Source organism: Eschrichtius robustus, chromosome 10, assembly GCF_028021215.1.
Source record: "Eschrichtius robustus isolate mEscRob2 chromosome 10, mEscRob2.pri, whole genome shotgun sequence".
Classification (NCBI taxonomy): domain Eukaryota; kingdom Metazoa; phylum Chordata; class Mammalia; order Artiodactyla; family Eschrichtiidae; genus Eschrichtius; species Eschrichtius robustus.
The window spans coordinates 68,445,988-68,469,392 of NC_090833.1; the positions used below are offsets into that span (position 1 = coordinate 68,445,988).

General features: G+C 42.1%; 1 protein-coding gene across 1 annotated transcript in view; it reads right to left on the reverse strand.

The window, feature by feature from the left end:
• The window catches only part of SAXO1 (stabilizer of axonemal microtubules 1), a 36,632-nt gene that overhangs the window by 1,290 nt on the left and 11,937 nt on the right, over positions 1 to 23,405 (reverse strand). Inside the window, exon 3 of the mRNA XM_068553992.1 lies at positions 10,538 to 10,740. Coding sequence (XP_068410093.1) covers positions 10,538 to 10,740 — 203 coding nt within the window. The remainder of the gene's footprint in view (positions 1 to 10,537; positions 10,741 to 23,405) is intronic.

The window sequence follows — 23,405 nt, forward strand, 5'->3', positions numbered from 1 at the left end:
ATTCCAACAGAGAAGTCCAACCGGTGGTTTACCCTGATCCAAGAACAGTTCCACTCCTCTAAGGGGAAGGTGGCCTCTGTGAATCAGCAAAGAGTGACTGGGAAGGTGCATGCAGGGCAGTGAGACAGGGGATTCACAACCCACCACTGCTGGGCCACCAGCCAGACCTACCAGGCCTCCCTGGTCATCTGTGGAGTGACAGCCATTAAGTCCCTATAATCCACACAAATCAAATATGGCACTCCAAGGGAATAAGGGCATTGTGTTGGCTAGCCAACTCTGAATCCACAGGGAATTCTCTTGCCTACAAGAGAATTTACCTCTTGCCTACAAGAGGTTTTTACAAAGAAAACAAAAGCAGCTTCCCAGGAGTCTTTGAGGTGTATAGCCAACACCAGTGGAGTCCACAGGCACACTTTCTTTAACCAGCTTTATTGAGGTATAATTTGTGTAACATAAAATGTACCATCCTTCATACACAATTCAATAACTTCTACAGAGTTGTGCAACTATCTATAATCAAAATCTAGTTATACTGAGTCACCTTGCTGTACAGCAGAAATTAACACAACATTGTAAATCAACTATACTTCAATAAAAAAATAAATTTTAAAAATCTATTTGTAAAACATTTCCATCAACCCAAAAAGTATCAATCAATCCCATCTGCAATCTTCATTCCCATCCCTGGGCAACCATTAATCAGTTCTTGGTCTCTATAAATGTGCCTTTTTCTGGACATTTCCTATAAATAGAATTGCACAATAGGTAATGTTTTGCATCGGCTTCATTCACTAAGCAAGTAATGGAGGTTTATCCCTGTCATAGCATATATCAGTTCACTCCTTTTTATTGTTGAATAGTACTAGAGTATATGGATATACCAAATTTTGTTTATCCATTCATCAGTTGATGGGCATTTGAGTTGTTTTCACCTTTTGGCTATTATGCAAATTTCTGCTATGAACATTGATAGACAAGTATTTGTGTGGATATATCTTTTCATTTCTCTTACATAGATACCAAGAAGCAGAATTGATAGGTTATATGTTAAATCTATGTTAACTTTTCAGGATATTGCAAACTCTTCCAAAGTGGGCGTGCCACTTTACATTCCTACCAGCAATGTATGAAGCTTCTCATTTCTCCACATCTTCAACACTTGTTATTATGGTTTGTTTTTTAATTATAGACATTCTGTAGTGGGTGTTTAGTGGTATCTCGTCGTATTTTAATTTACATTTCCCTGATGACTAAAAATGTTGAGTATCTCTATATGTGCTTATTAGCCATTCATGTGTCTTTTTTGGTAAAATATCTACCCAAATCTTTTGCCCATTTTTTAAAAACAGTTGTTTGTCTTATTTTTGAGTTATAAGAGTTATTTGCATATTCTAGATACAAGTCCAATAGCAGATATGTGATTTGTAAATATTTTTTCCCGGTCTATCACTTATCATTTCATTTTCTTGCTTGTATCTCTTGAAGCACACAGAGGCTTTGAATTTTCATAAAGTTCAGTTTTTTCCCTATGTCTTAGCCTAAAAGATTTAAAATTTTAGCTTTTACATTTAGGTCTCTAACACTTTTTGAGTTAATTTTTTAGTGTGGCGTGAAGTAAGGCCTAAGCTCACTTTTCTGCATGTGGATATCTAATATGTCAGCACCATTTGTCAAAAAGACAAATTTTCAGCTCTTTTGGTTTGATTTTCACATATAACATTTAGGATCACTTTGCCAATTTCTGCAACAACAAGAACAACAAGCCTGCTGGAATTTTGATAGGAATAGCATTAAATCTATAAATAAATTTGGGTGGAACTGTATCTTAACTGTATTGAATCTTCCAGTCTATGAACATGGACTCTCGCTACCTGTTTCCATATTATTTCTCTCAGCACTATTTTGTACTTTTCAGTGTACAAGTCTTACATTTATTTTTTTAAATTTATTACAAACATTTTATTCATTTTGAGGTTATTATGAAAACTGTCTTCTTAATTTTGTTTTCAGATTTTCAATGCTAATATATATTTTTTCAATGCTAGTTTTTATATATTGCTCTTCAACACTGACACATTGATGAATTCATTCTAGTAGGGTTTTTGTGGATTCTTTAGGATTATCTTAACTGAGAATAAAGACAGATTTACTTCTTCCTTTCTAATCTAGATGCATTTATTTATTTGTTTTTCTTGCATTACTGCACTGGCTAGAACCTCCACTACAATGTTGAATAAAAGAGGTGAGAACTGCTATCCTAGCCATGTTCCCAATCTTAGGGGGAAAGCATTCAGTCTTTCCACATTAAGTATGATGTTAGCTACAGGGGTTTTTGTGGAAGCACTTTCAGGCTGAGGAAGTTTCCTTCTATTCCTAGTTTCTTGAGAGCTTTTATGGGTATCAGATCTTGTCAAATGCTTTATCTGTGGCTTTCAATCATGTAGGTTTGTCTTTTACCTTATTAATATAGTATATTACATTAATTGATTTGCTGATGTTAAACCAATCTTGCACTCCTGGAATAAACCCCACAGTTTTATAATTATTGGTTCTGTAACTGTCTTTTAATTTAGAGAAAAGTATATATTTACCTATATAAGCAGTTTTATCAGTGCTCTTTATTCTTTGCATGGATTTGTGTTAACATTCAGTATTATTTTCTTTTAGCCGGAAGGACTTCCTTTATTATTTCTTGTAAGGCAAGTCAGTGAGCTACAAATTCACCCAGTCTTTGTTTATCTGGGAATATATTTTCCCATCATTTTTTTTTTAACATCTTCATTGGATTATAATTGCTTAACAGTGTTGTGTTAGTTTCTGCTGTATAACAAAGTGAATCAGCTATATGTATACATATATCCTCATATCCCCACCCCTTGCGTCTCCCTCCCACCCTCTCTATCCCACCCCTCTAGGTGGTCACAAAGCACTGAGCTGATCTCCCTGTGCTATGCAGCTGCTTCCCACTAGCTAGTTATTTTACATTTGGTGGTGTCTATACGTCTATGCCACTTTCTCACCTAGTTTCCCATCATTTGTGAAGCATAATCTTTAATAGTTATAGAATTCTTGGTTGACAGGTTTTTTTTTTTTTCCTGTCAGTACTTTGAGTATGTCACACCACTGTTTCTGATGAGAAGTTAGTTAGTTATTGTTGCCATTTCCTTGTATGTTATAAGTTGTTTCTCTTTTGCTTTTTTCCAAATCTTTGGCTTTCAACAATTTGACTGTTATGTGAATAGGGGTGGATCTCCTTGCATTTATTCTCTTTGGATTGTGCTTCTTGGATGTGCATATTAATATTTTTCATCAAATTTAACAGTTTTGACAATTAAATATTTTTCTGCCCCTTCTTCTTCTGGGCCTCCCATTATCTGTCTGTTGGTACACTTAATGGTATCTCACAAGTCTCCGAGTTCATTTTTCTCAATTTTTTCTCATTCTTCAGATTGGATAATCTCTACTGAGACCTCCATTTTCATGGATTCTTTCTTCTGTCAGCTCAAATCTGCTATTAAGCACCTCTAATGAATTTTTTTATTTTGATTATTGTCCTTCCAATTGCAGAGTTTTCATTCAATTATTTTTAGGATTTCCCATTATAGTATTCTCTATTTGATTGGAAATTGTTGTTATATTTCCCTTTATTTCTTTAAGCATGGTTTCCTGTTGTTCTTTGAACACATTTATAATAGCTACTTTGAAATATCTGTCTGCTAGGTCTAACATCTGGGCCTCTTCAGAGATAGTTTCTATTAACTGCTTTTTTCCTGGATCACACTTCCCTGTTTCTTTTTATGCCTCATCATTTTTTTGTTAAAAACTCAACACTTTGGACAATATGCCGCAGCAACCCTGGATTCTGATCTTCCACTGGGAATAGTTTTTGCTGTTTGTTTAGTGACCTGTCTCAGTAATTCTACAGAGTCTTATCTCCCCTGCAATGTGCAGCCACTGATGTTTTTGTTGAGTTTTTTCTTTTTAATTGATTTTATTTTTAAGCCTAGGTTCCTAAGAGCCACCCTCTATCAGCATAGTTTAGCAATCAGCCTATGATTAACCAGAAGTTACACTTAATCACCTTAAGCCACTAAGGCTTTCACCATTTGCTAATGGATCTGTGTGTGGGTTGGAGAACATAGTCAAAGATCAGGCAGTTAACAAGTCTTCCCCGGCTTTTATTTTCTGCTGGGCTGTCTCTTGTCTCCTCTGCACATGCACCAGGCATCATATTCAGCCAGGAAAGATGAGTAAATAACTAGACCCTTTCTCTGATCTCTTGAGCCTGCACACTGCCTTGCCCATATGCACAGTCTTCCAGACCACCAGGAATATGTATGAGCTTATCAAGGCCTACTCTGTGTCTGTCTCATTCTCTGGATCCCTTTGGTAAATTTCTGACTGTTCTACTGGACTGTTGCTTGCTTCAAGTAGTACTGCAACCTCAGACTAACTGCAGAAGTTGTCTTCCCTGGTTGTTTTGCCATTAATATCACTATTGTTTTTATTGGAATGCCTGGGTATGTACTTTACTCCAATCAGCCCCCATTGGCAGCAGAGCGTCTGGTTTTCACAGCCCAGCCTGCCCAGGCAGAACTACCACACAGATGGAACTTGGGGGAGGGGTGATGGAAGCAGCCCCAGGATAAAACACCACACACCCCCACTGTTCATAACAAGGTTTAGTAGTTTTTCTTGAATAAATGGTTCTCAATTTGTTGTATGCCTTTGGTTGATTTCCAGAGTCCTAAAATGGTTGGTTTTTACTATTTTGTTGCTTTTTGGGAAGAGAATTTGTCAAGCTCCTCACTCTACCACTCTGTAAGGCCTGACATACCCACCCCCCCAGGCACACTCTTAAGCTTATTTTAGGCTAATAATACTACCAACTATTTATTTTAAATTGGCTTCATTTTAATTGAAAACCTAATCTTTCTCCAAGAGCCATTAATGGCTCTATCAGCATCTTGAAAGCATTAGGGGGCCTTAGAGGGAACCATCTCGCTGAATATAAACCACATGTTTCCCCCTCAGACTTTAAGCCTCACTGAAATGGGGGCATCTACCTGTAGATGCCTACACACTGCCTCAAGGTGCATGGCGGTGGGTAGGACAGGGTTTTCTGGCCCTCCTCTGTGATGGATGAAGTGTTAAGAAAACAGGTTCCTAAACTGAAAGTTGCCTCATGTGATTTCTGATACCCAACAATACAGTTGAAACCACATTATTATCTAACCTCCTAACTTCCTCCACCCAGCATATATTACAAAAAACCTCCACAGGACCCTGAAAACCTCAGAATTGCACATGACAAACGATTCACACGCCTGAAAAGCCACCAGTAAAAGCCCTTCAGGGCCAGAGTGTCATGTGCATAATTGGCAAGAACCTCTTTAAAAGAGATTCCATTCAATAATGTGCCTTTAAAAAAAAAAAAACAAAAAAAAAACAAAAAACTTAGCTAAACCTAAAGCTGAGTATCAACTAATTACACTCTCAATCTTTCCAATTGCACAGTGTTTTGAAAATGTCAAAATTACAACCAAATGCTACTGGAGCATATATTACAGGTGGTTTTCTGGAGCCCAGGGAAGGCGCTGGCCATAAGAGTAGTAAGAGAAAACTTTGAATATTTTTCCTATGGAACGATAGTAAGCAGAGCATATAGACATAATATAGATGCACCCATTGAAATACATATATTTAATGACCTTGGTCTTTGATTTCTTTTTTCCACAAGAGAAACAAGTCATCAAATGAGTGATAAACCAAGAGATAAGGCAAGGATGTGGACCCTCGAAGATGCATGAGGTTGTGCAGGACCAACCAAAGGGCAGAGTAAATGTCATGGGTCTTCTCTAACCTTCACTCCTGCTCTTGGCCTGCACCCACAGAGTAACAGACCTGGTGGGGATTTGTGCAAATCTAATGCCAAACGGTGTCACCTGGAGCCCTTGTAAACAGTGATCCAGAACAATTCGTTCATTTATTCCCTCACTAAACACATCTTTGTTGCCGCATCTCCGGTGCTAAAAACTGTGAGTACATGTTTGGCATTCAAGATCAAGTTTTGGAAGCCACTATATCATAGAGGAGTAATGGAAAAAATAAACCACTGAGATTATATGATATGGCAAGTATTATTCAAAAAACTAGTAAGACACATAGGTCACAAACTGACAACTATAGGTGAATTCTAATGACAAATATGTTTTCTTTGACTACAAACTGATTTGTTTCTTTTTAAACCTGAATTTCAGAGGAGAACTATGAAATCCACCCTCAAGTACATATGTAGCCAGAATAAAACCAAAGGGTCGGGACTTCCCTGGTGGTACCGTGGTTAAGAATCTGCCTGCCAATGCAGGGGACACGGGTTTGATCCCTGGTCAGGGAAGATCCCACATGCCATGGAGCAACTAAGCCTGTGTGCCACAACTACTGAGCCTGTGCTCTACAGCCAGCAAGCCACAACTACTGGAGCCCATGCACCACAACTACTGAAGCCCACACGCCTAGAGCCCGTGCTCCACGACAAGAGAAGCCACGGCAATGAGAAGCCCACACACTGCAACGAAGAGTAGCCCACACTCACCGCAACTAGAGAAAGCCCATGTGCAGCAACAAAGACCCAACACAGCCAAAAATTTTTTAAAAAAAGAAAAAAAAGAATCTGCCTGCCAATGAAGGGGACATGAGTTCAATCCCTGGGCCAGGAAGATCCCACATGCCGCAGAGCAACTAAGCCCGTGCACCACAACTACTGAGCCTGCATGCCGCAACTACTGAGCCCACATGCTGCAACTACTGAAGCCCACGCACCTAGAGCCTGTGCTCCGCCACAAGAGAAACCACCGCAATGAGAATCCCGTGCACCCCAGCGAAGAGTAGCCCCCGCTCACCGCAACTAGAGAAAGCCCGCGCACGGCAACCAAGACCCAACGCAGACAAAAATAAATTAAAAAAAAAAAACCCAAAGGGTCTAAGCATGCCTGGTTCAGAAGAGTACTGTTGCTACTTCACTGGTATACATTCATTAAATACGTGTAAGTAGATAGCAGTTAACAGGTGCCAGAAGTTTAAGAAAAATAAAAGAGAAGAAGATAGGGTTTTCTCAATCTTAACTTTCTCAGTAGGGAAAAGTCAGCCATGATTCAGTTTTAGCAGCGGAATATTGTTCTCTGGTTTGCAGAGGGCAATTTGAGACGTAACTGTTTGGAGAAGGGGAGGAATATGGGAGAGCTGGAGGTAGGAGAGATTAAAACTTAAGTATTAGATTGTTGTTTTTTTTTTCTGTGTGTTGATTTTGAGGGGTGAGTATTCTGTGGAAGTGGGGGGACTTTCCTTAAAATAACACCACTAGGCTACTCCATCCTTGCCAACCCCTAAGGAAAGCAAGGAGCATTTCTCACCCCTAGACCTCTCCTTGCACGTAGGGCAAGGCGGGGAAGGAAAACTGAGCTGAGCAGGCAGTTGTTCTGAAGAATCTCTAACTATTCCAAGATTTGTAAATCCAGGCAGCCCATAGGGAGGATGTAGAAAGTAGAGGATGTAGTTGGATGAGCCCTACCAAGTCCCTGCCCCCTCCCCCGGTGAAGGTAAGTGCTCACTCCGGCTTTGTTTTTTCCTGCTGCCCAGTGTCCATTTTTGGCCCTCCTGTAAACACTGGATGAAAAGGGAGACAAACGAGCCCTGCAGAGGCCTGAGTGCCACCCCACCACATGCCTGGTTGTGCTGACCCCTTAGTAAAACATCTGCTATGGTGCCTGCTTTGTTGAGGGTAACGGGCAAAGAAAAAGATCCGTGCCCTCCAGGAGCTTGCAGTCTAGCCAAGGAGACAAATGTTAAACAAAATTACAAAATGAATTACAAAACAAGGGAGTACAAGACACTCTTAGAGCACCTAACAGGGTGTGTTTGGTCTGGCACGGGGGGAAGGTCTGGGACTCCCTCTCAAGGTGTGAACCTTCCGCCACTCGCTGAAGGATGATGCTGGACCGGAGACAGGAGGACAGCTCTCTAAAGAGGGAAGAGCCGTGCAAAATGCCCTGAGACAGAAAAGAAATGGAGCAAAGGAACTGAAAGAAGTTCCTGTGGCCGGAGCAGAGGGGCTCAGGGAGAAGGAACCAAATCTGCAAGGAAGCAGAGGAGTTGGTAAAGGTGTGGGATTTTATCCTAACAACCATAATAATTACTTAAGGAGTTTTAGGCAGAGGTCATGTGAGACTGCCATCTGCAAAAGCCCTCTCTGCTTCCATTCTGTGGATGACGGAGATGAGCTGACAAGGTCGAAGTGATGCTCAGGCCCATGTCCAGGTGTAGACATGGAGAAGACAGGGTTCGGTTGCTGCTAGGAGGAAGCAACCGCAGGACAGAAGAGAGGGAGTAAGAGACGGGCTGCAGCGATATAACGTGGAATAGGCTGTATGATGACAGGCACAGGTGGGGCTGATGCTGAGAAGGAAGGTTGAGGCATCAGTGGGCTGGAGATCCCAGTGAAGCCAAGGACTGCCAAGGTGGGCGTAAATAGGGGAGCAAGCCAGAAGGACCCGATGGTGGAGGGCGCGAAGGTGGAGCCATGTAGGGGTATGACAATATCCAGAATGTAGCTTGGCAGAAGGCGGCTACAGAAGAGTGGAAGAGGACGACACTGAAGGTAAGAAAGTAAAAGGACGCGCGCACACACACACACACACACACACACTCACACACACAAAGAAAGAAAAAGCAGAGAAGCTCAGCCACATGCAGAATCTTCAAGAATAATAGATTTAGAGCTCCTGGAAGGGCTTCAGGAAGATTCCTACACCCCCTCAAGCCTCCCCACCTCCCCTTGGCCAAGTGTTTGGCATGGCTAAGTAAAAGCCATTATCATGACAATCACATAGACACCCACAGACATGTGACAGGAACAGTTTAGCACATACTTTTAAGGCAGCCACGTGCATCGTAAGCAGCAAAGGTAATGGTCACAAAGCAGGCCTCCATCCCCAAGGTCTCAGCCCTGCGGCCCGTGCTCCACGGAGTGAGCGACACGCTGCCTGCGCTACCACACCCGCCACTCCAAACCCTCTCTCTCCTACTAGACCATGAAGTCAAGGGCAGGTCGTTACGCTTCCTTCACAGTTCCCAATACCATGCCTGGAATGCAGGAGGTGCTCAATGAAGAACGCAGTCGTCCCATTAAAATGAAGTTGAAAACTGGCAAAACTAATTTATGAAGTTAAAAGTCAGCATAATGGTTCTATCCTGGGTGGAAATGGTAACTGGAAGGGAGTATCAATGCTATATGTCTTGATCTGCATCCTGTTTCCACGTGTATTTACTTAAAATTCACTGGTCTGTATCATTATGTATTTGTACATTTTTTCTGTATGTTACTTTTTCATAATTTTTTTAATGAACCAATCAATCAGTCAGTGGTGGAACCCAACTAAGCTTAAACTTGAAACGCTTCCCTCATATAGGATGGGAACAGCAAGCTGAGGCAGGGGTTGGCAGGTATTTTCTGTAAGCGGCCAGATATTAAATGTGTTAGACCTCGCATGCCATATGGTCTCTGTCTCAGCTCCTCAGCTTTGCTGCTGTAGCACAAACGTAGCCATAGATAACAGAGAAACCAAATGGGTGTGGCTGTGTTCCAGCAAAACACAGTCATGATACTGAACTTTGAATTTCACTTACTATCCACATGTTCTAAAGTAATAGTCTTTTTCTCATTTTTTTTAAGCATTCAAAAATTTAAAAAGCATTCTTAGCTCCCTAGCTGTACAGAAACAGGCTGCAGGCCAGATCTGGCTACAAAAAGTACTCTGCCCAGCACTATTTACAATAGCCAGGACATGGAAGCAACCTAAGTGTCCATCGACAGATGAATGCATAAAGAAGATGTGGCACATATATACAATGGAATATTACTCAGCCATAAATAGAAACGAAATTGAGTTATTGGTAGTGAGGTGGATGGACCTAGAGTCTGTCATACAGAGTGAAGTCAGTCAGAAAGAGAAAAACAAACACCATATGCTAACACACGTATATGGAATCTAAAAAAAAAAAAAGACGGTTCTGAAGAACCTAGGGGCAGGACAGGAATAAAGATGCAGACATAGAGAATGGACTTGAGGACACGGGGAGGGGAAAGGGTAAGCTGGGATGAAGTGAGAGAGTGGCATGGACATATATACACTACCAAATGTAAAACAGATAGCTAGTGGGAAGCAGCCGCATAGCACAGGGAGATCAGCTCGGTGCTCTGTGACCACCTAGAGGGGTGGGATAGGGAGGGTGGGAGGGAGACGCGAGAGGGAGGGGATATGGGGACATATGTATACATGTAGCTGATTCACTTTGTTATACAGCAGAAACTAACACAACACTGTAAAGCAATTATACTCCAATAAAGATGTTTAAAAAAAAAAAATACTCTGCCCAACCTCTGCGCTGAGGGGGTGTGTGTATAAAACCCATTTCCCGGCCAGCACTCAGGCTCAGCCCATCCTTCCCCCAACCTGCCCCTCAAGCACTCTCCCACCTTTATAAGTAGGCAGACACTCCATCTTGTCCCCGCATGGATATTTACTGTCCCGAGGTTTGATGGGGTCCACTCGACTGACAGGGTACGGGTTGTAATCTTGTTTATACGACGTGAGCAGATCCATATTCTCTCCACTTGGGACAAACGGGTCGGGCTGGTGGATCTTCACCGGTAACACCTTGTGAGGCCCAAAATCTCTCCTGTAAGGAAAATAAGCACACACCTTGGGGGCCCTTGCCTTGGAATAAGGCTCATGGTTTCCATTCAACCCAGTTCTACAAATGCTTGCTGAGAAGTCATCCTCTCCTCTGTCCCTTAACCGCTCTTCTTCCTGTTTCCCACTTTCGAGAGAGATACCGCCATTCACTCCTCTCTCAAGTCAGACGCCTGCACGTGAGGTCCAGTCGTTCACCAGGTGTGCCCGCCTCACCAGCTCACCGGTGTGTCTCTCCCCCTCAGTTCAGACCCTGACCATTTCTCATGTGGGTCATGTGATAACCCATCCCCCGGGCTTCCTGCATCGTTCCCACCACTCCTACTTCTATCCTCACAGTGAGGTCAAAATCAACTCTCTAAAACCAAAATCGCACCCTTTCACTCCTCAGCTTAAAAATCTTCCAGTTAAAACCCAACTTCCCAGCATAGTATGCAAGCCTTCCTGGACCTGCCTCGGCCTCCTCCCCAGCCACAGCTGCCCCCTCTCTCTCCCACTCCCTACGCACATTCCACCTCGGCCACCCTGGACCCCTGGGAAGGTCTCCCCTGTGCCTGCTCTCTCCACCTCCCTCCCCCAACCTGTTCACTGTAGAGCTAACTTCTATTTTTCAGGTCCCACCACCTCCTTCTCTGTGCTCCCAAATAGCTCCTGCTAAGATTGATCTCCTGCCTCTATTCGATCTCACAGAAAACCCAGTAGAAAAGGCCAATAAATGGAGGCAATGAACCTTTCACTTCTCAGCTCTCTGGCATCAGCACCCCCATTATTTCAGGATATATGAAAACAATGGCATAGGAAAAGCATGACACCCTTTACTAAAGAGTTTAGGAAGCGCTCTCTTCCCAAAGCATCCCACAGTTCTAAAAAGGCCAAGATGCTACTGCACCACCACCACGAAGCACCCTGCAGCACCAGGGCTCAGCCTGGGCACCCACTGCCTACCGGGGCTGTCTGCGCCTCCCACTGCCCAGGGCAAACTCTCTTCAGCTAACATTCCCCCCATCCTCCAAGAACTTCTGCTTTACACAATGGCCGGTTTTTGCCTGAAACCCATTTATCCAACTGGACAAGAGGAAGGTAGGTTTTCCCTGATGGTGCTTGCCAAAACAACCTCACCAAGGGAAGGGGAAGGCTTCCGGACAGGAAGACATCAGGCCCGAACACCAATAAAACCTACTTCCTGGCCAAAATGCAGAGCAGCATTACCGAGCCATGCTTGACTAGCAGAGGTGACACGCTCCACTGTAACCTGTCTTGCATGAATTATACACATGGTTGTCGATAAACCCAAACCGGGGCCTGAAAATGCTTGCTGGGATGGGAGGAGGGAGTTAGGAAGCCGGAGAATTAGTCTCTCTAGGCCTCAAAGGGAGAAATAGGAGATGCTTCGGTTGAACTCCCTGTAATACCCTCTGGGTAGGTTTAAAAATACATCTCAGCAGCAGTTACCGGACCTGCAGCCTGGGCTGCCTTCTCGGGGGGCCCCATGTTGGCAAAGAGCAAGAGGAAGCCGAGTGACCTGAGGCGGCCGGAAGCTGACTGTGTAAGTCGGGTTGATGGGGGGAATGGGCTAAACAAGAACCCAAGAATCAACTCCACGCTCCTACCCTTCTTAGTGTGCAAGTACCTCACGCTGGCGTCTGTTCAGTGCTAAACCAACTGCAGCAGGGAACTAGAAGCGTCAGGCCCTAGGCTTCAGAGAGAAATGGAAATGCCCAGAAAACCCTGGTTGAAAACCAGTTAACTGCAAAGTGGCTTTCGTCAGAAAGTCTCTGTTCTCAGGGAAGGGCTCCTGGGGGGAGGTGGCTCTCCTCACTCCCCAAAGGGGCGGAGTGGGGTTGGAAGCAGCCTGAGACCACACAGCTCCATACAAACTTGTCTTCACTGACGGCTACCCAAGGGTTCAGCCCTCTTTGCTTCCAACAAAGGAGGTACCAGGGGATACCAGGAGCAGGCACTGAGAAACAAAGCTGAATGCCCAAGCTGCCCCGTGGAGCCCTCCGAAGCCCAGAGCAGCCAGGAGCGCTTTCCTGTCATGGCCCTGTCGCACCCTGGAACCCTGCACACAGGCCACAACGTTCTCTTCTGCTGTTACTTCTACTGAGGGAACCAACTTCCCCCGAGAGATACTGCAAGAACCTTCCTACAAGGCCTGCCAAGCTCTCTGGCAACTAAAATGTACTTAATGCCCCCATTTCCTGCTGCTACAAGAAAAGAACAGATAAATGCCCACAACCAAACTCACCAATTCATGGACTTTCCTGAAGCTGGTTTCTCAAAAGCAAAATGTGATACAGCAAAATCCTTACTTACCACATTCAGGGAATGAAATTGTTAACTGAATCTCCTTCTCCGACAAAAAATTTAAGTTATTGTAATGAAAGTACATTTATGGGTTGAATTTACTGAGCTAGTGATCTACCTCTGAAGAGAGGAAAGAAGTTTAAAGTTTAATTCATTTCTCTTCCACCCAAAATTATTTACTGTGGCTTAAGGGTGAATTTAATCAGAATTTATGTGTTTTCTCATTATGTTTTTATGTTCAGAACATTCACTGAAACCTATCATTAACCACAACATAACTGCAGGTCCCCAACCTCACATAATCTTACAGCCTTTAAGCTCACGTAAAAGAAAAATATTTTATCCTTCCCAGAAATTGCTCAAATTTAGTAGCTTTTTTTTTGTTTAAGAACACTCCCTTCTCTTCCTGTGGTACATTTCCTAGTCCCTGTGCCCATTCTGACTATGAACCAAAAAAAAAAAATTGGTCAAAGATGTTAAGTTTCTTTTAGGTGCATAGCCATAAAAGTTATCTAGTATGGAAAGCCCCGAGTTAAACTCTGAGTTAAGTAAAGGTTAAAGAGAACCTGCTGGGAAGCCATAACAATTTGACTTCCCATCATTAGGCAAAATTAAAGAAAGGCATTTGACAAGAGTCTGGCAAAAGGAAAGAAACTGTAACGTAACAGCTAACTAGGGTCATGAGCCTGGAAGAGGGAAAAGGATATTTTCATCATGATAAAGAGGATACGCAATACTTTTTTTTTTAATCTATTTTTAACGTTTATCTACGCAAACTTCAGAATTTGTGAGTATGCCCAGATAGTTCATCATATTAAATGGAATCCATTTTAAGAAGAGCTCCTGCCTGGAAATTAACCCATGAACTTACGATCAATTAATCTACAACAAAGGAGGCCAGGATATACAATAAAGAAAAGACAGTCTCTTCAATAAGTGGTGCTGGGAAAACTGGACAGCTACATGTAAAAGAATGAAGTTAGAATATTCTCTAACACCATATACAAAAATAAACTCAAAATGGATTAAAGACCTAAATATAAGACCAGAAACCATAAAACTCTTAGAAGGAAACATAGGCAGAATACTCTTTGATAAAAATCGTAGCAATATTTTTTTTGGATCTGTCTCCTAAAGCAAAGGAAATAAAAACAAAAATAAACACACGGGACCTAATTAAACTTAAAAGCTTTTACACAGCAAAGGAAACCACCGACAAAACAAAAAAATAACCTATGAAATGGGAGAAAATATTTTCAAATGATATGAGCAGTAAGGGGGGTTAATATCCAACATATATAAACAGCTCATATAACATCAAAAAAAACCCCAAAAAGCCTGATTAAAAAATGGGCGGAAGACCTGAATAGACATTTTTCCAAAGAAGACATGCAGATGGCCAACAGGCACACAAAGAGATGCTCAAAACTGCTAATGATCAGGGAAATGCAAATCCAAACCACAATGAAATATCACGTCACACCTGTCAGAATGACTATCATCAAACAGAACACAAGTAACAAATGTCGGAGAGGATGTGGAAAAAAGGGAACCCTTGTACACTGTTGGTGGGAATGTAAATTGGTACAGCCACTGTAGAAAACAGTATGTAGGTTTCTCAAAAAACTAAAAATAGAACTACCATATGACCCAGCAATTCCACTCCTGGGTATATATTTGAAAGAAATAAAAACACGAATTCGAAAAGATACATGCACATCAATGTTCATAGCAGCAGTATTTACAATTGCCAAGATATGGAAGCAACCTAAGTGTCCATTAACAAACGAATGGATAAAGAAGATGTGGTGTACATATATATATATACAATGGAATACTACCCAGACATAAAACAGAATAAAATTTTGCCATTTTCAACAACATGGATGGATTTGGAGGCTATTATTCTAAGTGAAATAAGACAGAGAAAGACAAATACTGTATGATATCACTTACATGTGGAGGTGGAATCTAAAAAATACAACAAACTAGTGAATACAACTGAAAAGAAGCAGACTCACAGATATAGAGAACAAGTCATCAGTTACCAGTGGGGAGAGGGAAAGAGAGAGGGGCAATATACCGGTAGGGGATTAAGAGGTATAAACTATCAATATTATGCATAAAAAGCTACAAGGATATACAGTAGAAACTCACACAACATTGTAAAGCAACTATACTCCAATAAAAATTAATAAAAAAAAAATTTTTAAAGCTACAAGTATACATTGTACAATACAGGGAATATAGCCAATACTTTATAATAACTATAAATGGAGTATAATCTTTTAAAATTGTGAATCACTATATTGTACACTTGTAACCTATATAATATTGTACATCAACTATACGTCAACTAAAAAAAAAAAAAGAGTTCCTCCTCTTGGCCCAAAGCCACTCCCTTCACCCCTGACCTAAATCTCCTCCCTCTTTCTCAAGGACCCCTATTGTGGAACCCGTCAGTGGTTTCACCTTTTCCTCCTACTGGCTGCTTTCTGTCAGTTTTCGGGGTTTTTTTTTTGTTATTTTGGCCAAGCCACGCAGCTTGTGGGATCTTAGTTCCCCGACCAGGGAATGAACCCAGGCCCTTGGCAGTAAAAGCATGGGAATTCCCTCTATCAGTATTTAAACATGCTGCAGTCTTTCCCACTTTTAAAGGAAAACAATAAACAACAACAACCCTCACTGGAGTTCACTCTCCTCCAGTTCTCTCCCTTCCACTTCTCTCCCCTAGAAAGGGCTGTCTACAGATACAGGCTGGCCTTCCTTACCCCCTACTCATGCACCATCTATCAAATCTCATTCTACTCACTCCCTGCTTCAGCCAAGGCCTCCAAAGTACCACCTTATTTCCAAATCCAGTCACTGGTCCCCAGGTTTTTATCATTATGCACATCTTCATGGCATCCATCCTCTCACTCATTTTTGTAATACTCTCTCCCTTGACTTCTTTGATACTACTCCTTGTCATCTGTCCCCTTAACCTCTTCTATGGGGTTTTGCTCCTTGTCTTTCCATTAATTTCATTTCACTACTTCCACATGTAATTCTGAAACTCCCAGGATACACGAACCCTCTAAGGAAACCATTACGTCATTGCAGGCAGGTTGGGCAGGCCATTCCAGCACACTGAGAAAGATCCCTAGGCTGATTCACAGGGCTTGATTCGTGCCCCTTAACCTGGTAAGGACACACTGAGCCCTCCTAGTCTTCTCTGTGACAGACCGGATTCCAAGAATACACCTCCAGTACGGACATCCCTCAGTATCCAGTATCCGTGGAGGATTGCTTCCAGGACCCCCCATAGATACCAAAATCTCTGGATACTCAAGTCCCTTACATAAAATGGTGTAGTATTTGCATATACCCTGTGCACATCCTGTTGTGTACTTTAAATCATCTCTAGATTACTTACAATACCCAGCGCAATGTAAATGTTATGTAAATAGCTGCTAGCGCATGGAAAATTCAACTTTAGCCTCGGGGAACTTTCCGGAATTTTAAAAAATATTTTCAATGCACAGATGTGGAACCCACAGATATGGAGGGATGACTGTACCTGTCTACTCCTCTACTCTCTCATCTCCTCAAACCCCACTAAAGCTGAGGATAAAATCTGTCATTGCTTCATACAAACTCTGGACAAAATATGAAAACAACTAGCTGTGAGCACTAAAGAGCAACAGAGATAGGCAAATTCTGGAGCAGAACCAACAGGGGGAAGAAGCGAATGGTACTGGGTGAGTCTCCGTGTTAAGCTTCCTTTTTTTTTTTTTTCAGTGCTTCCAGTCTGAAGGCAGGCTCCAATCTGTGCCAGGCAAGGCAGCTAAAATGTGAATAGACAACCTTCCATCCTTCTTGACTGAAGAACCAGAGGATGAAGTTTGAGGCAACCACAGATGCTGGAAAGTGAGGAAGGAATCCTGAAAAGGGGAGACCAGAGACAGGACGGCTCAAATTCTGTTTATAAATTGGGCCCAAATCTCTGGCTGACCTCACTTGCGTGGGACAGACTTCAAACAATTGTGCTAAAGATAAAGAACTGAACTGAGATTAGAATTGCACCCAAAACACCAAGTTTCCATTTTGAGTCCAATCAACTTACAATCTGCTTTAAAAAACACACTCTACAGAGGAATGTAAAAAAAATCCAGACTCTACATGCACTCCAATGTTCATTGCAGCACTATTTACAATAGCCACGACATGGAAGCAACCTAAGTGTCCAACAACAGAGGCATGGATGAAGAAGATGTGGTACATGTATACAATGCAATATTACTCAGCCATAAAAATGAATTAATGCCATCTGCAGCAACATGGATGGACTTAGGAAATTGTTATAGTGAAGAAAGTCAGACAGAGAAAGACAAATATCATATGACAGTGCTTATATGTGGAATCTTAAAAAAAAATGGTACAAATGAACTTATTTATAAAACAGAAATAGAGTCACAGACATAGAAAACAATCTTATGGTTACCAAGGGGGAACGGGGGGAGGGATAAATTAGGAGCCTGGAGTTGACATATACACACTACCATATATAAAACAGATAACTAATAAGGACCTACTTTATAGCACAGGGAACTCTATTCAATACTCTGTAACGCCCTCTATGGTAAAAGAATCGAAAAAACAGTGGATATATGTATATGTATAACTGATTCACTTTGCTGTACAGCAGAAACTAACACAACAGTGTAAACCAACTATACTCCAATAAAAAAAATTTTTTTTAATCCAGAGTCTCCACAACATAACAATAACAATGCATAGGGCAGGAGGGACTCTGAAGGGTCGGGTGAGAGGCCTCTGCATTTGGCACCCTATGAGCAAGTGAAACTAGATGATGCACAAAGGAAAAGAAAAAAAAGGTTCTGCTGTTTGCCTTCTGCCACAAGAGTAGCATGTCCCCAAAAGGAGCTTCTCTTTGACTCTGGTACCCCAGAATAAGAAGACCTGTGGAACAGAGTAGCCAATATGTAGCAACTGCCATGCAAGACTTAATGACAAAAACACAATCTGGGGGGACCTTCAAGACGGCAGAGGACTAACATGGAGATCACCTTCCTCCCCACAAATACATCAAAAATACATCTACGTGTGAAACAACTCCTACAGAACACCTACTGAATGCTGGCAGAAGACCTCAGACCTCCCAAAAGGCAAGAAACTCCCCAATACCTGGGTAGGGCAAAAGAAAAAAGAAAAAAACAGAGACAAAAGAATAGGGACAGGACCTGCACCAGTGGGAGGGAGCTGTGAAGGAGGAAGTTTCCACACACTAGGAAGCCCCTTCACTGGCGGAGACTGCGGGTGGCGGGGGGAAGCTTCAGAGCCACGGAGGAGAGCGCAGCAACAGGGGTGCGGAGGGCAAAGCGGAGAGATTCCCGCACAGAGGATCATAGGTGCCGACCAGCACTCACCAGCCCGAGAGGCTTGTCTGCTCACCCACTGGGGTGGGCGGGGGCTGGGAACTGAGGCTCGGGCTTTGGAGGTCAGATCCCAGGGAGAGGACTGGGGTTAGCTGTGTGAAGACATGTCTGAAGGGGGCTAGTGCGCCACAGCTAGCCGGGAGCGAGTCTGGGAAAAAGTCTGGACCTGCCTGTTTCTCAGTGCGTGAGGAGAGGGGATTCCTTCCCCATGTGCCCACAGAAGGCAGAGCACCACCTAAGTGAGCTCCAGAGATGGTCGTGAGCCATGGCTATCAGCTCAGACCCCAGAGACGGGCATGAAACGCTAACGCTGCTGCTGCTGTGCAACACGCCACTGCCAGGGTCCCGAGATCCAGGGACAACTTCCCCAGGAGAACACACAGTGCGCCTCAGGTTGTTGCAATGTCACGCCGGCCTCTGATGCCGCAGTCTCACACTGCGTTCCAGACCCCTCCCTCCCTCCCCCCCGAGAAAGCAAGAGAGCCCTAATCAGCTGCTGCTTTAACCCTCTCCTGTCTGGGTGGGGGACAGATGCCTGAGGGCGACCTACACGCAGAGGCGGGGCCAAAACAAAAGCTGAACCCCAGGAGCTGTGCAAACAAAGAAGAGAAAGGGAAATCTCTCCCAGCAGCCTCAGGAGCAGCGGATTAAATCCCCACAATCAACTTGATGTAACCTGCATCTGTGGAATACCTTAATAGACAACGAATTGTCCCAAAATTGAGGCGGTGGACTTTGGTAGCAACTGTACACTTGGGGTTTGCTGTCTGTGACTGATTTGTTTCTGACTTTTATGTTTATCTTAGTTTAGTTTTTAGTGCTTGTTATCATTGGTGGATTTGTTTATTGGTTTGGTTGCTCTCTTTTTATTTTTTTTCCTTTTTTAAAATTTTATTATTATTTCTTTAATTTTTTTTTCTTACTTTTTTTTCTTCCTTTTCTTCTGAGCTGTGTGGCTGAAAGGGTCTCAGTTTTCCAGCCGGGTGTCAGGCCTGAACCTTCAACACGGGAGAGCAGAGTCCAGGACATTGGACCACCAGAGACCTCCCAGCCCCACGTAATATCAATTGGCGAGAGCTCTCCCACAGATCTCCGTCTCAACACTAAGACCCAGCTCCACCCAGCGGTCAGCAAGCTCCAGTGCTGGATGCCCCATGCCAAACAACTAGCAAGACAGGAACACAACCTCACCCATTAGCACAGAGGCGGCCTAAAATCATACTAAGTCCACAGACACCCCAAAACACACCACAGGATGTGGTCCTGCACACCAGAAACACAAGATCCAGCCCCACTCACCAGGACACAGGCACCAGTCCCCCCCCACCAGGAAGCCTACACAAGCCACTGAACCAACCTCACCCACGGGGGACAGCCACCAAAAACAACAGGAACTACGAACCTGCAGCCTGAGAAAAGGAGACCCCAAGTTAAACAAAACAGTAAGTTAAACAAAATGAGAAGACAGAGAAATATGCAGCAGATGAAGGAGCAAGGTAAACACCTACCAGACCAAACAAATGAAAATAGGCAGTCTACCTGAAAAAGAACTCAGAATAATGATAGTAAAGATGATCCAAATCTTGGAAATGGAGAAAATACAAGAAATGTTTAACAAGGACCTAGAAGAACGAAAGAGCAAACAAACAAATGATGCACAACACAATAAATGAAATTAAAGATTCTCTAGAAGGAATCAATAGCAGAATAACTGAGGCAGAAGAACAGATAAGTGACCTGGAAGATAAAACAGTGGAAATAACTGCCACAGAGCAGAAAAAAGAGAAAAGAATGAAAAGAATTGAGGACAGTCTCAGAGACTTCTGGGACAACATTAAATGCACTAATATTCAAATTATAGGGGTCCCAGAAGAAGAAGAGAAAAAGAAAGGGTCTGAGAAAACATTTGAAGAGATTATACTTGAAAACTTCCCTAACATGGGAAAGGAAATAGTCAATCAAGTCCAGTAAACACAGAGAATCCCATACAGGATAAATCCAAGGAGAAACATGCCAAGACATATATTACAAAACTATCAAAAATTAAATAGAGGACTTCCCTGGTGGCGCAGTGGTTAAGAATCCGCCTGCCAATGCAGGGGACACAGGTTCAAGCCCTGGTCCAGGAAGATCCCACATGCCACGGAGCAACTAAGCCCGTGTGCCACAACTACTGAGCCTGCGCTCTAGAGCCTGCGAGCCACAACTACTGAAGCCCGCATGCCTAGAGCCCATGCTCCGCAACAAGAGAAGCCACCTCAACAAGAGAAGCCTGCGCACCGCAACAAAGAGTAGCCCCCGCTCACCGCAACTAGAGAAAGCCACGCACAGCAACGAAGACCCAATGAAGCCAAAAATAAATAATAAAATTAATTTATAAAAAAAAAATTAAATAGAAAGAAAAAATATTAAAAGCAGCAGGGGAAAAGCAACAAATAACATACAAGGGAATCCCTATAAGGTTAACAGCTGATCGTTCAGCAGAAATTCTGCAAGCCAGAGGGAGAGGCAGGACATACTTAATGTGATGAAAGGGAAAAACCTACAACCAAGATTACTCTACCCAGCAAGGATCTCACTCAGATTCGACAGAGAAATTAAAACCTTTACAGACAAGCAAAAGTTAAGAGAATTCAGCACCACCAAACCAGCTTTACAACAAATGCTAAAGGAACTTCTCTAGGCAGGAAACACAAGAGAAGGAAAAGACCTATAAAAACAAACCCAAAACAATTAAGAAAACGGTAACAGGAACATACATATCGATAATTACTTTAAATGTAAATGGATTAAATGCTCCAACCAAAAGACACAGGCTCACTGAAGAGATACAAAAACAAGACCCATATATATGCTGTCTACAAGAGACCCACTTCAGACCAAGGGACAAATACAGACTGAAAGTGAGGAGCTGGAAAAAGATATTCCATGCAAATGGAAATCAGAAGAAACCTGGAGTAGCAGTTCTCATATCAGACAGAATAGACTTTAAAACAGAGACTATGAGAAGAGACAAAGAAGGACACTACATAATGATCAAGGGCTCAATATAAGAAGAAGATATAACAATTGTAAATATTTGTGCACCCAACATAGGAGCATCTCAATACATAAGGCAAATGCTAACAGCTATAAGAGGAGAAATCAACAGTAACACAATCATAGTAGGGAACTTTAACAACCCACTTTCACCAATGGACAGATCATCCAAAATGAAAATAAATAAGGAAACACAAGCTTTAAATGACACATTAGACAAGATGGACTTAACTGATATTTATAGGACATTCCATCTAAAAACAACAGAATACACTTTCTTCTCAAGTGCTCATGGAACATTCTGCAGGATAGATCATATCTTGGGTCACAAATCAAACCTCAGTAAATTTAAGAAAATTGAAATTGTATCAAGTATCTTTTCTGACCACAAAATTATGAGACTAGATATCAGTTACAGGAAAAAACTGTAAAAACTACAAACACATGGAGGCTAAACAATATGCTACTAAATAACCAAGAGATCACTGAAAAAAATCAAAGAGGAAATCAAAACATACCTAGAAACAAATGACAATGAAAACACGATGACCCAAAACCTATGGGATGCAGCAAAAGCAGTTCTAAGAGGGAAGTTTATAGCAATACAATCCTACCTCAAGAAACAAGAAACATCTCAAATAAACAACCTAACCTTACACCTAAAGCAATTAGAGAAAGAAGCACAAAAAAAAAAAACCCCAAAGTTAGCAGAAGGAATGAAATCATAAAGATCAGATCACAAATAAATGGGAAAAAAATGAAGGAAAAAATAGCAAAGATCAATAAACTAAAAGCTGGTTCTTTGAGAAGATAAACAAAATTGATAAACCATTAGCCAGACTCACCAGGAAAAAAAGGGAGAAGACTCAAATCAATAGAATTAGAAATGAAAAATGAGAAGTAACAACTGACACTGCAGAAATACAAAGGATCATGAGAGATTACTACAAGCAACTCTATGCCAGTAAAATCGACAACCTGGAAGAAATGGACAAATTCTTAGAAAAGCACAACCTTCCAAGACTGAACCAGGAAGAAATAGAAAATATAAACAGACCAATCACAAGCACTGAAATTGAAACTGTGATTAAAAATCTTCCAACAAACAAAAGCCCAGGCCCAGATGGCTTCACAGGTGAATTCTATCAAACATTTAGAGAAGAGCTAACACCTATCCTTCTCAAACTCTTCCAAAATATACCAGAGGGAGGAACACTCCCAAACTCATTCTACGAGGCCACCATCACCCTGATACCGAAACCAGACAAAGATGTCACAAAGAAAGAAAACTACATGCCAGTATCACTGATGAACATAGATGCAAAAATCCTCAACAAAATACTAGCAAACAGAATCCCACAGAACGTTAAAAGAATCATACACCATGATCAAGTAGAGTTTATCCCAGGAATGCAAGGATTCTTCAATATAAGCAAATCAATCAATGTGATACACCATATTAACATATTGAAGGAGAAAAACCATATGATCATCTCAATAGATGCAGAAAAAGCTTTTGACAAAATTCAATACCCATTTATGATAAAAACTCTCCAGAAATTAGGAATAGAGGGAACCTACCTCAACATAATAAAGGCCATATATGACAAACCCACAGCTAACATCGTTCTCAATAGTGAAAAACTGAAACCATTTCCTCTGAGATCAGGAACAAGACAAGGTTGCCCACTCTCACCACTATTATTCAACATAGTTTTGGAAGTTTTAGCCACGGCAATCAGAGAAGAAAAAGAAATAAAAGGAATCCAAGTTGGAAAAGAAGATGTAAAACTGTCACTGTTTGCAGATGACATGATACTATACCTAGAGAATCCTAAAGATGCTACCAGAAAACTACTAGAGCTAA